The 17,524-nt window shown below is 42.2% G+C and overlaps 1 protein-coding gene across 1 annotated transcript in view; it reads right to left on the reverse strand.

Moving 5' to 3' along the window:
* Nucleotides 1–17,524, reverse strand: part of gk (glycerol kinase) — a 146,642-nt gene that overhangs the window by 15,698 nt on the left and 113,420 nt on the right. Inside the window, exons 16-18 of the mRNA XM_068040567.1 lie at nucleotides 16,537–16,657; nucleotides 8,905–9,048; nucleotides 797–877 (exon numbers count right to left, since the gene is read on the reverse strand). Of these exons, the coding sequence (XP_067896668.1) occupies nucleotides 810–877; nucleotides 8,905–9,048; nucleotides 16,537–16,657 (333 nt within the window). The 3' untranslated portion in view covers nucleotides 797–809. The remainder of the gene's footprint in view (nucleotides 1–796; nucleotides 878–8,904; nucleotides 9,049–16,536; nucleotides 16,658–17,524) is intronic.

Here is a 17,524-nt window from a genome sequence, read left to right on the forward strand (position 1 = left end):
CCACTGTGCTTTGTTTGCATTTTATAGCCTTTCTAAGCTGTGTTACTACTTTTAATGATATGTGAAGCTGTATTCCAAATCCCATTGCTCCTCTACCCCATTCAGACTCTAATTTTCCAAGGACTATGTGGCCTCCTTATTCCCCCCCTACCAAATGCACCACCTTTCTGGGCTCCACAAGCATTCAGGCCAAACTCCTGCAAAACCAACTTTGATAGACTGGACACTGTGTCCGGATGGCCAAAAACTGTCTCCCCGGCCAGATCATGCTTTCTCAACTCTCAAATGGCCAGCATTCCAGGGGAGGACAAAGAAAATGCTTCAAAGACACTCTGAAGCTCTCTTTGAAGTGCAGCAGCATTGGCATTGATGACTGGGTGGAGCTTGCTACCAATCGTTCAAAATGGTGTCTTGTCCATCAAGCTGCATCATGCTTTGAGTCCAAACACCTTAAATGATGTGGCAGAGAAGGAAAGAAAAGGAAGCAAATCCAGTACTCTGCATCCCACTACCTCATGGGACGTCCTGCCCCATGTTCTCAAAGATCTGTGGGTCGAGAGTCGACCTGTTTAGTGACCTGAAGACCCACGACAGAAACCAGCGATCTTGAATAGACATCATTCTTGAATCAAGGGACAACCGACGACGACACACCACTTCACACTTACTACATTGAAAAGAACTTTCCATTTAAACACCCATTCTGAAAATGTATAAACGTCTTTGTGCATTTTGTTACAAACTTCCTCAGTATTAAACATAACCTGCATCTGGCATTACAATAATAAATTCTTACCAGCACCAACATTTTATGTGTTTTCCCAGCCCCTCGATTTTTGTACAGCTAGCTTCCACTTAGTAAAACGTTGGTTGCCTTCTGAAAATTTAAAAATAACATTCATTAAGTCATCAAAATATTATTTCAAAAACCATTACCTATAGACAACTCCATTAGGGATGCCCCAAAAGCAATTATGGAATGAATGAGTGATCTTTCACTGGTATAGTGGACCTCTCATCAGTTAGGTGGAAGTTATGTAATATACATTCAACAAACTTCCCTCGAGCTCTGCCAGGTGATCAATGATCATCACCCCTCTCAGCATTTCCCTCCAGAATGTTCATTCACTTTATAAGACCGTTGCCATCCAAAAGCTTATTGTACATGAGTGCATTAACTTAATTGACTGAAACGTGGCTCACAGTTGGGCAAGAGCTTACCCCTTACTAAACCATACACTCAGTGCACTATACTTTTATCTGCCCACCCATATCGCCACATGTGGCTATCACTAAATCACACCCTGGTGTCTTCCCCTTACTCCACTCTCCTTCCACCACTCTCACCTCCCCTTTTAAAATCCCTGTTATTCACCACCACCCATTGCCCAGTTTTACTTGAGTTTTTCACTGATATACTCCCATTTTACCTGCCTCAGCTTCTGCACGGAGCAGTTCTTCAATTGATTTCAACCTCCATTACACTCCCTTTGACTCCATTCTTGATTTTACTGTTCCCCCCCCACCCCGCACCCCCATCGTGCTTCCTAAACCTTACTCCATATAAACCTCCTTGCCCACATTCACAGCCACCTCACTGATCTTACAGTCTCCCATGGCCTCTCCATTATCATGGACTTAATCCCATACAAAGTTATCTTAGTCCACGTCGATCTATCCATCACTAAATACATCCCCCTACTTCCTTCCCACTCCACTTGTTTCTGGATCTGCTGTTGGCAAAATCTCTCCCAAGTCACTTAGAACTGCACTTTGTCAGCCAAATACCTAGCCTTTCTTCCTCCATTCACCCGGATACCTCTGCAGTTATCAATCTGCTTAATCACCTTCTAACCTCCATCTTTGCGCCTCTCTTCTCAGCAAAAACCAACACACACTCCCCAACCCTTGTCATTACCTCGTATGGGCCTTCCATTACTCCTTCATGCCTAAGGGGTGCAGACTTGAGCATATCTGGCACACAAATGGTTTAGTCATTCATCACTTGATCTGAGTGAACTATATGAAACACTATTGAACCTTACTCTCCTTTGCCAAAACCACTCACTATTTCAAGAAGATCATTCTGAAGAACAAAGGTAACTTGCAACTTCTATACTCTACTACCAACCTCTCTCAAACCACTTCCTTTCCCCTTCCACCCTCACATCCAATAAATGCCAGGAGCTCACGGATTTCTTTGTCACTAAGACTGGAATCATCTGTTTAACTGCCTCTGCTGCTCCCCACTTCTCCACCTGTGTCTCCTGCCCTGCATCATGTCTTTCAGTTTCTCTCCGATGTCCCCTCATGTCCTGTCTGAGCTCATCTTGTCCATGAAACAAAAATTCTGTTCCCTTGGACTCTTCCAACTAAACTGAACACCCAATTTCCCTTCCTGGCCCCCATGCTGGCTGACATTGTAAATTATTCCCTCTCCTCATGTACCATCACCCTCTCTTCCAAAATTGGCATCATCACCATTTTCCTCAAAAACAATACTTGATCAGTCCCATGTAAGATTAATCTTGTGCAAGAGATTCAGACTTGACAACCAAAGTTGCAGCAATTCTCTTTTATTGTCACACAGCAGAGATCAACACATTACAGTGTAGGCAGTCATTTACAGTACCAAATAGATTGTATAGTACATGCAAGGACACTGGATGGAGTAGCGCGTGTTGTTCTCTCTCGTTCATTTCTCTTTTACCCTTTGTTCTGTTTCAATAGCAAGGCGTTAGGCTTCAGCCAGCACTTGCTCAGGCTATGGAACTTGTTCTTATTTCTCTCTGAACCTTTCATTAGAAATTCACCCTTTCTTATACTCCTGTTTCTTTACCACCTGACCTAATAATTCCAAACATTTGTCCTTTATTGTGCCTCTCTGCACATACACTTTTCAGACTTCCCCAATTCCTAGGGCACATCTTGCATGGGCATCCTATTCTTGTGTCTCTTTTGGCTTTGTGGTTTCACTGTCTGGCCTATCAGTCACTCATAGTGACAGTTATCAGCTCAATTTAGCAGTTTGTCATAAGCAATGGCAGCTTTTTATGCAGTTCAAAAGTTTAAATCAATCACTGATCACCAGCACTTCCATAAAAAAAAAATCACTGAAGTGTCTGCACAATGGGTTTTAAATAGTTTTTGCCCATACATGTGGTTTATATTCTGAAAGGGTCCCTCAAGCAGTTGCACTTCTAAAACCATGTGGTCAGATAGATTAAAAAGAATCACTTGCAAGCTAATTAAGTGCACACAATAAAGCAAATACTAATTAAAAGAATTACTTGTAAGCTCATTAATTATGGCAGCCTTACAGATAGTCCTACATCTGTCCTTGTACACTACTATCGCATCTCCAACTTCCCTTACTTCTTCAAAGTTTTTCAATGATTTCTTATTTCCCAAACTCATGCCGCTTTTCTTGCTACTTCATCTCTATATTTTGTTTCTGAAATGACCCCAGTTGAAGTGACAAATTGTATTCTCTGTGACTGTGAACTTGATGCATTATCCCTCCTCACTCTCTGACCTCTCTACAGTCTCTGACATAGTCAACCACAACAGTCTTCTACAAACCCTCTCTTCTGTTGCCCAGCTCAATGGGACTGCTCTCATTTGGTTCCACTCTTACTTGTTCAAATTGTTGCCAAGGAATCTCGAGCAATGGTTTCTTTTCCCAACTCTTGCACAGTTACCCGTAAAATTATCCAAAAACCTATCCTTGGCTCTCTCCTCTATCTTACCTGCAGACATGGGGTCATCTTTCAATGAACACTGATGGTCACCTCCTCTACTTTACCACCACCTCTCTCAAACTCTCTATTTCCATGCTGTCAGATTGCTTGTCTAACATCCATTTTTAGATGAGTCACAATTTCCTCCAGTTAAAATTGGCAAGACTAAAGACTCATCAACCTGAAACATTAATAGTTTCTCTTTCAACAGATGCTGCTATACCTGCTGAGTTTTTCCAGCATTTTCTGTTTTTATTCCAACCCCATACTGTCAAAGACTGCCTACTTTCATCTCTGTTCTGATCTGAAACATTAACTGTTTATCTCTCCACAGATACTGCCTGACCTGCTGAGTACAGCATTTTGTTTTTGTTTCAGATATCCAGCATCCACAGTATTTTGCTTCTGTATTAGTGCTCACCTCTACCCTTACCTCAGTCCACTACTGAAACCTTCATCTATAATTTCATTACTCCAAGATGCCAATATTCCAATTCTATCCTGGATAGCCATCCATCTAACACCAATTGTCAGCTGATCCAACCCCACACTTAGGAATTTCCTGTTTAACTCCTAAACCTCTCAATCTTCCTTTCCTCCTTCAAAACCCATCTCAAAACATACCTCTTTGACCCCTCCTCATCTCTCCTTTGGTGCAGCAATCAATTTTGTATGATAACACTTCCGTGAAGTGCCTTGAGACATTTTTCTATGTTAAAGGTGTTACTTAATGAAAACATTGTCTATCACTGATACGGGAATGGCAATGCCATTAAAGCTCAAAGCAGGACTGGAAATCAATTTTGGCACAATGTGTTGGCCGTTTCAAATTGAAGTACAAAATCTATCGGAACCAGGAACATTTTTTAAATCTTTGAGGTTATCCTGCCCCTTTAAGCTGTAGACATCTATTTACAACAGAAGTAGTCATTGCTCACCAAATCCCCAAGCGTAAATAGCATCAAAAAACAAAAACATTTAAACGAAACCAAGTTTGCTGGGCCGGCACCAAGTCCGTCAGGTGGTTGAAAGCCCAATCCATTACTTATGTTGTGGAGTGCATGAGAGAATAAAATCCCAGCTGGGGTGACAACTAACTTTCCAACTATGGACAGAGCCCACTCACGTTCTTACCAGAAGTCCACTCATCTGCAAACAAGACTTTCACTGTTTCTTTAAAAGGTGTGGAGGAAATCAAAATATAGTGTTTGAATCATTACACTTAGAGACAATAGGAAATTATATTACTTGAAGCGTGCACTGTGAATAATGTGCAATTCACAAAACAGTGGATAGGATTAAAGGAGTGCGAGGAGCCCAATGATGTGAAAAGGAACAGAGTGGACCAGAAGGGCTAATAGAGAACCCCCGATTTAATGGAAAGAATCAGAAGTTGAACCATCAAATATATCACAGGATTTGAGAACAAACTATATTACCAAAAAGGGTCACTGATCTGAAGCGTTAACTCTGCTTCTCTCTCCACAGATGCTGCCAGACCTGCTGAGTGTTTCCAGCATTTCTTGTTTTTATTTTATATTACAAAAAATATAGCTTTTGGTGAGAGGCCAGATAATTTAGAATTCCAGAATAACAGATCCTGTCAAAGTTTTGTAGATGTTCAAAGTGATGATAGATAATTGAATGGAATGTTCAAGTATCCACAGATACTTAACAAGGTTAGCAACAGCCAGGTCTTGCAAGGTGATGAATTAATAGAAGTTTTCACAACTAGAAACAATAAATACATGGCAATATCATTTCAATCAGAAGGATGAGGATTAACTTTCTTAGGGGGTAGGATTAATCTAAGAACATTTCTGAAGAGAAGTCCAGAGAGCAGAATAAAAAACCTGATATCAGACAGAAGCACAGTGGAGGGAGAGATTTGCCAATTTTCTTTTCCTCATCTCTCAGTTAAATTGCTTATTGCACTCTGAATTCATATAAAGATTGGGAACTTGAATGAGTTATCAGATAGCTTCTCATGTCCTAGAACTGTACCCCAAAATGAGTCACTGCCCTCAAGAGCAGCAATAAAATATTGGAATGTGAGGGGTGTGCAGGAAAAGAAGAAGAGGGAACTGTAATCATGCACCATGAGCTGACCACATTGAACAAATTCACTGACTATAGTCAATACACTTACACAGAAGTCTGAGCTTTACTCTTGGGTCCAACATTTCATTATGTAAATTAATCCTATAACACTATCTATATTGATGTTAATCTCAAGAAAAAGTTATAGCATATGTATGCTGAAACAAAACAATTCTGAAACATGCAAATTTAGTGTTGTTAGAGAATGTTCAGAACAGAATATATTAAGGCAAAGAAACCGATTGTGGGAACTTATAAAAGTACTATTTACTAACTTTTGACATTTATTAAATGAAGCTCTATAGTGGCTAACAATCAAATCTATGTATTGACAGATATCTAATGTACCAAACCATCTTGGGCGGCACAGTGGCGCAGTGGTTAGCACCGCAGCCTCACAGCTCCAGGGACCCGGGTTCAATTCTGGGTACTGTCTGTGCGGAGTTTGCAAGTTCTCCCCGTGACCTCGTGGGTTTTCGCCGGGTGCTCCAGTTTCCTCCCACTGCCAAAGACTTGCAGGTGATAGGTAAATTGGCCATTGTAAATTGCCCCTAGTGTAAGTAGGTGGTAGGGAATATGGGATTACTGTAGGGTTAGTATAAATGGGTGGTTCTTGGCCGGCACAGACTCGGTGGGCCGAAGGGCCTTTTTCAGTGCTGTATTTCTAAATAAATAAATAAATAGTGGTTCCCAAACTGTGGTAACCGCATCCCTGGGGGTACAGGTGACAACTTTGGCAGGTATGCGGGAGAAATTGTTTAATGGCGGATTTAAGATCTAATGCAAACAGTGAAGAGTTTATATGTATGTGTGAGTACGAGAGAGAGATGTACACACGTTTGGAGAAGTGAAAAAAGCTGCCAACGTTTTCCTGAGAGCACAGGACTCTGGCTGGAGTTGGACTTCTGAGGTCTGGAGGAGCTGGCTGACTGCTCTAGGCCACTGACCTCAATCACCGACCATGGGCTTTAGGAAACCCCCGTGTTTCTAGACTGACTCTTCCAGGGTAGGAGTGCATTGTTTACCTTCATGGAGTCCCTACACCCCTCTGGGATCCTGGCGCCGATCGATACAAAGAAACCAGGAAGAATCAGCAAGGCTAGATGGTACCTTCTGCCATATGATGCGGGGTGGGAGACTCTGCTGAAAACTTCACCAATTTAGGCAAGAAAATGAGTTTTAAAAAAAAACTCTTGGGGCGGGAGTATAAGAGTCCGCCGCCGCACTCGGGCTGCACGCCAGAGCCACCGCGATCTTCCATGCGCCAGCTCATTTAAATAGCTGGGGCGATCTACCGCCACCCCTGCCACATGGAAGGGGGTGGGCTGTCCGACACCAGCAATGGCAGCTAGCCCTGCTGGCATATTTAAATTTTTAAAGAGGTATTCCCCCAAAACTTACCACCCCCGAATAAAACTTACAGTATTTGCCCTTCTGCCCCCCCAAAAATACTTACCCTTGAATTCTGATCTTTCCCCCACGAACTGTACAAAGTTGAAAGTTCATCCCTTCCCACCATGCCCTACACTGATGATGCTTATTTGACCCCATCCCTCCCAACCCTGCAGTTAAAACCAGAGCTCTTGCCCGCTCCATGCCAGCTTTCCTCAGGCAGGGAATTGAAGGTGTGGGAGTGCCGGCCGTGGCGCCGAAGATCGCAGTGGGCCTGGAAGATTTAAGGTACGTGTACGTTAATGTATTCATTTTATTGATTTAAATATGTAGATGCCATTGCCCAGCAGCTGGAGGCCGCCACAAAACCTTGCCGCCGCCAGGAGGATCAGGCCAGGCCCTCCCAGTGTCATACTCCGTGTCAGGCCTCTGCTGGAACCATCTTCCAGCCACACCCCACCACAGAGCCCGACGCTGGGGCCCGGTAAAATCCAGCCCGCGATATTACAGAATCAGAAAATCTACACATCATTTTACAGTCCTTTGACGAAATATAATTTATATAAACATGTGCATGATGGTAAACATTTAAAGGGGTACTGTCTTGATGAAAAAAGTTCAACTGATTAGTGTGCAGATACAATACAATAACTGGAAAGTAAATTCAAATAAAAGTCTGCAGTCATATAACAAATAACGTCCCGAGGAACTTTACAAGTGGAGGTTGGCAGGGAAAGGAATGCGACTAAAGAGGGAGAGATTAATAGGGGGTGGCCAAAACCTGGTCAAAAGGATGGGTTTTGAGAATACTTTTGAAGGAGTGGAAGCTAATGGACATGCATAGGAGGTTAGGGGGAGAGTGGAGCAAAGTGTAGAAAACAACTTATCATTCAAACTATTATCTATCACTCCAAACAACTTAGTCTATCACGCTAATGGTTAGTAGTGCATTTAAGCCATTGTTTAATTTGTATATATGTTTTATAATTTGTACATTTTCTACACTGCTTGGCCATTAAAGGTTAAAATATTAAACCAGTATGCTGATAGGGGTACAGGTGGCTGGTAGATCTGGAAGGGGGGGTGGGGGGGGGAAGGGGGTATATAATACGTACAGTTTGGGAACCTCTGCTGTTGAAAAAACATGAGCTGAACAGGATTCATTGAATATATTCACTTCTAAACTGCTTTTTAACCATTACGCCAAACCTTTCTTTTTCTTTTTTTTACACCAAATGTATACATCATCTCAAATTGAATGAGACCATCATTTCTTACACCTTAACATTTCTGGATTTAAGTTTCTGGATTTTACTGGAATAGAATTTTATCTTACCAGAGAGCTAAACACATACTTAAAGATCACCTATCTCAAAGTTTTCCTTCTTTTTTCAAATGGAAGTGTCCTGCACATGCCAATAAGAATATGTCCAGGAAACTGACCATCAGAATATTATAAATTCTAAAGGTCTTCGTTATTGTTAGTTTCTTGCTTATTTTCTTTGGTATGTGCAGAAATGTCAAGGTAAGGAATATAATTTGTTGCTTGCTGCATTTTTAGGAGCTGTGATGGGATCATAACATTTTCATTTTTAAATTAAAAAAGTGAAGTAATATAATTTAATACAATGAACATTTTATGAAAAGTTAATCAGAACAAACATTTTCTTACCATCAGCGTCTATCTGTGGCTCAAATCTCTCCCATTCCACTGCTGTGAGATCGTTAGGAGACAGACTCCACACTCCAATGCCATCCGCAGCACCAGCTGCCATAGCAGCACCTAAAGCAGTTGTTTCTGCCATAGCTGGTTTTACTGAAAAGAAACCAAACACTAAATGTTGTACTTGCTTGCTATGTGTTTAGATTATCATTACATTATTTGTAAATGTAGGTGTAATCACAGAAGTTGCTACACTTCTATCAGTACAAGGTGCAGAATATTTTAGCACGTTGATATCGCAAACACTTCTCCCATTTTTTTCAAAAATCAGAATCTGCAAAAGCTATTCACTGTGCTTCAGGCAGGAATCTGGCACTGTTGAAGTCATTGACCCACTATCATCACCCCCATATGAAGAGCAAGAGATCTGCTTGGAAACAGCTTTGCCATCTATTGCAAGGGAAGTGCCTCAATACCCCAACTCTAACTATCGAATAGTGAAATTTGTTCCAGCTATGCAGTATTATGGACAGATGAGAGATGATAGGGATGGTTCCCCTTTTTCCACCTCTCAACTGACCGAAGACAGCATGTTTAAAAAAGTGTTTTAACCCAAGTGCTTTAATTGTCAAGAACAGACAAATGACAGGTTTTCTCCTAGGTTTTATAAAGATAAATGTTTACTATTTAACATCTGAAATATATGCAACTACACCCACTCTCATGCAGATACACACATACAAACATACAAAGAAGAGATAGAGATTATAAAGTAACATGCATTTAGTCTTATGAATTTTTAAGAGTTCTCTGTTACACTTGCTTTTTCCCGGGGTGAAGACTTGAAACGGTGAAGCCCGGTAATCTTTTTCTTGTTCACTGAAGGAAAAGATGGGCGGGGGGGGTTGGGGGGGCGGTTTGGAGGACGGATGTACTGTTGCAGATTTCTCTGCTTATATTCCAGTCACAATTTTGTGGTGGAACCCTGATACAATTTCTCAGGTGGGGAGTTTGAGGCCAACTCCAATTTCTGCCTACATGTAGCTTAAAAACTGGTGGTGTTCGGCAGGGTCCTTTCTCTTTGATGGCACAGATGTTTCTCTCTCTGTCCTTTGTCTGCCCAGAATACACCTTTGTTAAAACTCATCAGAAACCAAGGGAGGAATTTTATGCTCTCCCCTGCGGCAGGTTTGGAGGTGGGGAGAGCATGTAATCAGGTGGGACAGCGGTGGTGGGGGGACCCCGCCACCTTCACTAAAATTAAGTCTGGGTTGGGAAAGCCTGTGAACGGCTTTCCCACTATGCTGCCAATGGAGGCTCTTAAGTGGGCAATTAATATCCAATTAAGGGCTTCAGCCTATCGCTGCCACAATTAGCCTAGCAGCAGATGGGCCTGTTGCCGCACGGGGAGCATGGTAACAAAAATTGTGCAGGTTGCTTGCTGGCTCCAGGAGGGGGGCGGTGGTGGGGGGGGGGGTCCCTTGTTAAAAGGCACAGTGTCTGAACAAGGGACCCGGCATTGGGAAGGGGGGCCAGCTGAGGGACCCTTGCTGCCATATCCCCTACACTCCTCTTCCCCCAACCTGCACCCCACGAAACCTCCTCCTGCCCTGACCTAACGGTGGCCTGGATTCAGTGCCGTTCCTAGGCCTCAGGTAGATGCTCTACCGCAACAGACACCACCTCTGCGTTGGCACTGTTCAGTTAAAGCGCTGCTGGCTTCTGATTAGCCAGCAGCTTTCAGAGGGCGGGACTTCTGTCGCAGGGGTCCTTGATCCCGGGGAAGACCCGCCGCTGTCCAGTTAAGTGCCTAATTGGCTCTTGATTATACAGGCCTCCCACAGAAAGGTCGAAGCGGGGTTCTTGGCGAGAACCCCCCCCACCCCCAGAAAAAATCCCAGCCTAAATTTGTCATGTGACCAGAGTCTCTTCCATTGAACTCATAAATGGTTTCTGATGGTTAGACCATTGTCAGACAATGGAATTTGGGTGTGAATCACATTCCATCCTGATATAGTGGAGCTTTTCACACCCATTCTCTGGAGTTCAGGCTTGGAGTCAGAAAGGCTGTCACAGTATTGTTAACCCAACTGATTGAAGAGATGCAGCCTTTACCATCGAAAAGGCTTTTTGCATCTTAATGACATCTCAAAGTTATGTCCAGAAAGATTGATTGTATTTTAATGACCTCACCAAGACTTGTCCAGACATGAAAACTAGCTCAGGGTTCTTGAAGTTTCATGTGTACTAGCAGGAAAGAAAAGGTCACCTGACCTCTCAACTCCATTCTCTTTTACAGGAAAAGTGTCCGTTTTGGGTTAATTTCGTAAGTTCATTTTATAGTTCATAAGTTCATATTGCGTGAGTGTCACGCTTTCACAAGTAACAAGCCAGAATTCATTAATAATCTGACAGTAAGGAAGCATCTTCCAAACAATGACCATAACATGATAGTTTGACATTAAGTTCAAGGAGAAAGATCACAAACAAATTACAGTTTTAGACTTAAGGCTGACTTCAAAGTAAGGAAATGTTTGCTGAATAGTTTAACTAGGCCTAGCTGTAAACAAGCAAAAATACAGAAAAACAGTGGAATGTATTCAAAGAATTATTTAATACAAGAGCAATACTTACCCCTTGGTCAAGGAAACCTACTGGTGATGACCACCTACACCCCTCCCTCAGCTTATGAATCAGTACTCCTGGTGGCATTACCAATGTTATTCTGGGTTTCCCATTGTCCATAAACTCAACTAAACCAGCCAGATAATTGCCATGGCTACGAGGGCATGTCAGAGTCTTGCAATTCTGCAGCAAGTGGCTCACCTTCCGACTTTTCAAAGCCCCTCCACACCAGTGCATTGTGGCCGTCATGTGTACTATCCACAGGATCCACTGCAGCAACTTGCCAAACCCGTGACCTCCACCACCAAGAAGGAGGAAGCAGCAAGTGCATGGGAACACCATCACTTCCAAGTTCTATACAACCCCAGCTTGGACATATATTGCCATTCCTTCATTGTCGGTGAGTCAAAATCCTGGAAGTCCCTAGCTAGCAGCACCTTCACCACATGGACTATAGCAGTTCAAGAAGGTGCCCCCCTGCCACATTTTCAAAGGCAACTGTGGATGTTGGCCTTGCTAGCAATGTCCATATCCCCAAAATGAGTTAAAAATGCAAGTTGTTAATTGTTACAGGGTAGAACCAGACCAAACACATCAACGTTTTCCACCCCCGCGTGACTGTATAGAGACCGACTTAGAGAGTTCCTCAAAGATCACCTCTGCACTGCAACTAAATATTGGGAAAACCGAAGCCATTGTATTTGGTCCCTGCCACAAACTCCATTCTCCAGCCACTGACTCAATCCCTCTCACTGGCAACTGTGAGCCTGAACCAGACTGTTTGCAACCTTGGGGTCATATTTGACCTCAAGATCAGCTTCCGACCACATACCCCCACCATCACCTAGACCATCTATTGCCACCTCCATAACATCGCCTGAATCTGTACTGCCTCCTCTGCTGCTGACACCCTCATCCATGCCTTTGCTACCTCTAGACCTGACAATTCCAACACATTTCTGACTGGCCTCCCACTCTCTACACTCCATAAACTCATCATCCAAAATTCTGCTGTCCATTTCCCATTTGGGAACTTGTACCAATTCCCGTTTACCCATCACTCCTGGGCTCACTGACCAACGCTGGCTCCCTGTTAACATCTCAATTTTAAAATTCTCATCCTTATTTTAAAATCCTTCACGCCCTCACCCCTCACTAACTGTATAATCCCCTCCAGCCATACAACCCTCAGATCTTTATACTCCACTAATTCTAGCCTCTTGAGAAACCCCGATTTTAACTGCTCCACCATTGACGGTTGTGCCTTCAGCTGCCTTGGCCCCAAGCTCTGAAATTCTCTCCCCAGTCCTTTTTGCCTCTCTACCTCCTTTAAGACACTCCTTAAAACCTACTTTTTTGACCCAGCTTTCGCTCATCTGCCCTGGTATTTCCTTGTGTGGCTTGGTATCAGATTTTGTTTGATTATGCTCCTGTGAAGCAGCTTTAGAAATTTTACTATGGTTAAAGATGCTACTTACATGTGAGTTGTTGTTATTGTCCACACCAAACCCAATCATAAGGGATGCAACAGAAGCTGGGAAAAAATATCGACCATGACATCCATAATCAGAGCTGTTTCAAATTCTGAGCACAGCCCTACCAATAATGTAGCAGATAATGTGAAGAATAAAGTAACTGCCTTCCACACTTTAGGTGTGCAACAACCCAGTACATTTACAACACAGCATGACTGATGGCCTTGTAGTTGTCAACATTTAATCACAGAGGGGTTGCTGACACAGGATTGGCTGGACCAGTGACACAGTTGACTGAATAGACAGGAAATTCCAGAGTATCAGACACAAAAAAGATGTGAAATCCAAGAACAAACTCTGGGTTATCATTAGTAAGCTCCCAATGTTAGTAACAACTACTGAAATAGAGTTCCATTTGTAGCAACAAGCACTTCCCCAAAAGTTGCCATTCCCAAAATGACTCCCAACACGGTCAACGTGAAACTAAGAACCAGTGCCACACCACATTATTTTTGCAGAAGGTTTTAAATGTTGACTGTCATCGGAAAAAGCCAACAGCTTTAATTTAATTTTAGTACCTTTTTAGTTTTTAAATAAGTTAAATACTCTTATTGATCATATTGTTACGACCAGTGAGAAAGGGGTCCAGGGTTCCCTCTCAGCCTTCACCTGAACAGGGTTTAATTTTAAACACACTTTTTTTAGCTCCCTCTTAGTGAATCCTTGTTCACTAACTTCAAATTATAATGCAAACAAACTAGCCAAACAGGTTTTCTGGGTTTAAAGAAAAAAGGTTGAACTTTATTAAACTTAAACTCTAATTGGGTTAACGCCTATGGATACGCGACACGCCCAAGCTAGTATGCATATGCGATACACACATGCAGATAGAGACAGAAAACAGCAGAAGAAATAAAGTGGAAAAGTTTGAGGAAATATCTGAAGATGGCTTTGGTTACTGTTCTTCGAGCTCATTGTAAAGTCCTTGATTGTAGGTAGGTCTTGCTTTTCGTTGGGGCTCAGTATTCTTCTTAAACCTTGTTCGATGTAGGAGACTTTTCTCTCTTGAAATTCATGTGGCCTCACTGGGTCCAGAGGCTTGTGACAAAGAGATGGGAGCAGACAGGAGAGGTCTTCTCACTCCAGGAGCAAACAGTCTTTGAGTTCAGAAACTCTGGCTAGTTCAAAAAACCCTGGACCAGCCAGTTAGTCATGTGACCAGCTGGTTTAACCAGTCCTGGCTTTTGTGGATTGTACCACCTTCGCAGTTTCTGGAATGCTCTTCCTTACACCTTCAATGTCTGGTGATCAAAATCCATTGTGGGTTGAATGTGTCAGGGAATGGTCCTTTTGTCTCCACAAGCAATTGAGGATACAAGTAACAAGTATTAGCTGTAAGTCAGGAAATGGAAGGGAGGGAGGAACTCAAGAAAATTACAATCATTGGGGAAATGGTACTGAACAAATTGTTGGAGCTGTGGGTTGACAAGTCCCTGGGTCCTGATGGATTTCACCTAGGGTGTTAAAGGAAGTGGCTAATGAGATAGTTGATGTGTTAGTTTTAATTTTCCAAAATTTCCTAGACTCGGGGAAAGTTCCATTACATTGGAAAATAGCGAATGTAACTCCTTTAATCAAAAAGGGAGGGAGACAGAGAGCAGGAAACTACAGGCCAGTTAGCTTAACATCTGTCTTAGGGAAAATGTTAGGAGCTATTTTTAAAAGACAGTATAGCCGGGCATTTAGAAAAATTCAAGGTAATCAGGCAGAGTCAACATGGTTTTGTGAAAGAGAAATCATGTTTAACCAATTTATTGGAGTTCTTTGAGGGAGTTACATGTGCTGTGGATGAAGGGGAACCAGTGGATGTATTGTACTTAGATTTCCAGTAGGCATTTGATAAGGTGCCACACCAAAGTTTATTGCTGAAAATAAAAGCTCATGGTGTACGGGGTAACATATTGGCATGGATGGATGATTGGCTAGCTAACAGGAAACAGAGAATAGGCATAAATGGGTCATTTTCTGGTTGGCAAGATGTAACGAGTGGTGTGCCACAGGGATCTGTGCTGGGGCCTCAACTTTTTACAATTTATATAAATAACTTAGATGAAGGGACCGAAGGTATGGTTGTTAAATTTGCTGAGGACACAAAGGTAGGCAAGAAAGTAACTTGTGAAGAGGACAAAGTAATATCGATAGGTTAAGTGAGTGGGCAAAGACCTCGCAAATGAAGTCTAATGTGGGAAAGTGTGAAATTGTCCACTTTGGTAGGAAGAATAAAAAAGCATATTATCTAAATGGTGAGAGATTGCAGAGCTCTGAGATGCAGAGGGATCTGAATGTCCTAGTGCATGAATCGCAAAAGGTTAGTATGCAGGTACAGCATGTAATTAGGAAAGCTAATAGACTGTTATCGTTTATTGTGAGGGGAATTGAATACAAAAGAAGGAGGTTATGCTTCAGCTGTACAGGGCATTGGTGAGACCACATCTAGAGTACTGTGTACAGTACTGGTCTTCTAATTTAAGGAAGGATATGAATGCGTTGGATGCAGTGCAGAGAAGGTTTTCTAGACTAATACCTGGAATGGGTGGGCTGTCTTAAAGGAAAGATTGGACAGGCTAGGATTGTATCCACTGAAATTTAGAAGAGCGAGATGTGATTTGATTGAAACATATAAGATCCTGAGGGGTCTTGATAGGGTGGATGTAGTAAGGATGTTTCCCCTTGTGGGAGAATCTAGAACTAGGGGGTCACTGTTTAAAAATAAGGGATCGCCCATTTAAAACAGAGATCAGGAGAAATTCCTTCTCTGAGGGTCGTGAGTCTTTGGAATTCTCTTCCTCAAAAGGCGGTGGAAGCAGAGTCTTTGAATAATTTTAAGGCAGAGGTAGATAGATTCTTGATAAGCAAGGGGGTGGAAGGTTATCGGGGGTAGGTGGAAAAGTGGAGTAATCAGTTCAGCCATGAACTTATTGAATGGCAGAGCAGGCTTGAAGGGCCAAGTGGCCTACTCCTGCTCCTAATTCATATGTTTGTATGTAAGTACTGTCTGTTAGTATGCAAATGTTTTTCAGCTAATTGTCTGGCAGCCTTTGTAACAGGCCTTCTCTTCTTCCCAGCAACAGTTTAAATCAATGTTCATATGACAAAATTAATATGCCTCATTCTTGGCAGGTAGGACCTGCAGGACAATATAGTATTTCCAACATTTCTCTGGAGTTTCCACTGACCTTAAGCAGGAGATTGGGAGAATTCCTGCAGAAATTTTATCTTGTGCCTTCATCCACAGTCTATAGACAAGATTCAAATGGCATATTTTTCATTACATTAAAATGTCTAAATTATATGTATGAAACTGCAGACAACCCTCAGTAATGTTAGCAATAGCAATTCTTTTCAGAATGATTGTTATTTTAGAAAGGACAAGAATATTCCTCAATTTTGATCGTTCTAGAAGAAAAGTATGATGTAATTGAAATCAGATTCCTTTTCTTGTGGAAAGGGAACAAAAAAGGGTGGAATCTTGGATTCTTACCTACTGGTATGTTAAGAATATCCGATTGAAGCTGCATCATTATTTTGTTAGTGGTCATTCCTCCATCCACTTGGAGACTGGTCTGATTGACCCCAGATTCTAGATTCATGGCCTCAAGAAGCTAAAAGAAGCATACAATGACTGAACAGTAACAGAAGCACAGTTAAGTCTATATTTGTTTTTGTTGTCCCTCCAATATAGATTCATTCCTTGCTGACATTGCCCAATAAGAAATTTTATTCAACATGTAAAAGATTTAAAAATAATTTGAAGAGCAGTTACTCACTTCATTTGCATCACCTGCCTAATGTCCTATGCACATTTTCTACCACAGAAAAACATCTAATATAACTTTCCACTTGTGAACAAAGAATTTTCCGGGCCCCACTGCCACGACTCCCAATGTCTGAGGGCTGATAAAATTCAGCTCACGGTGTGTGAATTTACCATCAACAATTAATTCAAGCATGGTTCCCACTGGAAATATGGAATGATTGCATTTAACCTGTAGTATATGAAAGTCTGACATGATTTCAAACCACAGGCTTCACTACAAATGTCAGAAGAATATTCAACTAAAGCACTGAGACTGCAGCATGATCTGAGTTTGGAGTCTCTGCAGTGCTTCAAAAGCGATCTGCAAAGCGTCCTGTCTGAAGACACCATTTCCAGTTATTACAGGGCAAGTTGGGGGGGGGTGGGGGCGGGGGGTAGGTGGGTTTCGAATCATTCGTGGGCGACTACAATCTCTTGGAACTTTGGTTGATTCCCTTGGGAGTTGGAGAAGTGGTTTCCAGTCATTTTCTTAAATTGACCCAAGTTTTCTTCTCTCTGGGTTGTAGCTCTGCAGAAGATTGTACTGGGGGGGGGTGGGGTGGGGGGGGGTGGTGGTCATGCAGGACAAGGGAAATAGGCAAATGGTACAAATGACTGCATCATGTTTCAACATGATTTTACAAAAGGGAAACGGTTTGACAAATTTTAGAAT

This window comes from Heterodontus francisci, chromosome 10 (genome assembly GCF_036365525.1).
Source record: "Heterodontus francisci isolate sHetFra1 chromosome 10, sHetFra1.hap1, whole genome shotgun sequence".
NCBI classification, from domain to species: domain Eukaryota; kingdom Metazoa; phylum Chordata; class Chondrichthyes; order Heterodontiformes; family Heterodontidae; genus Heterodontus; species Heterodontus francisci.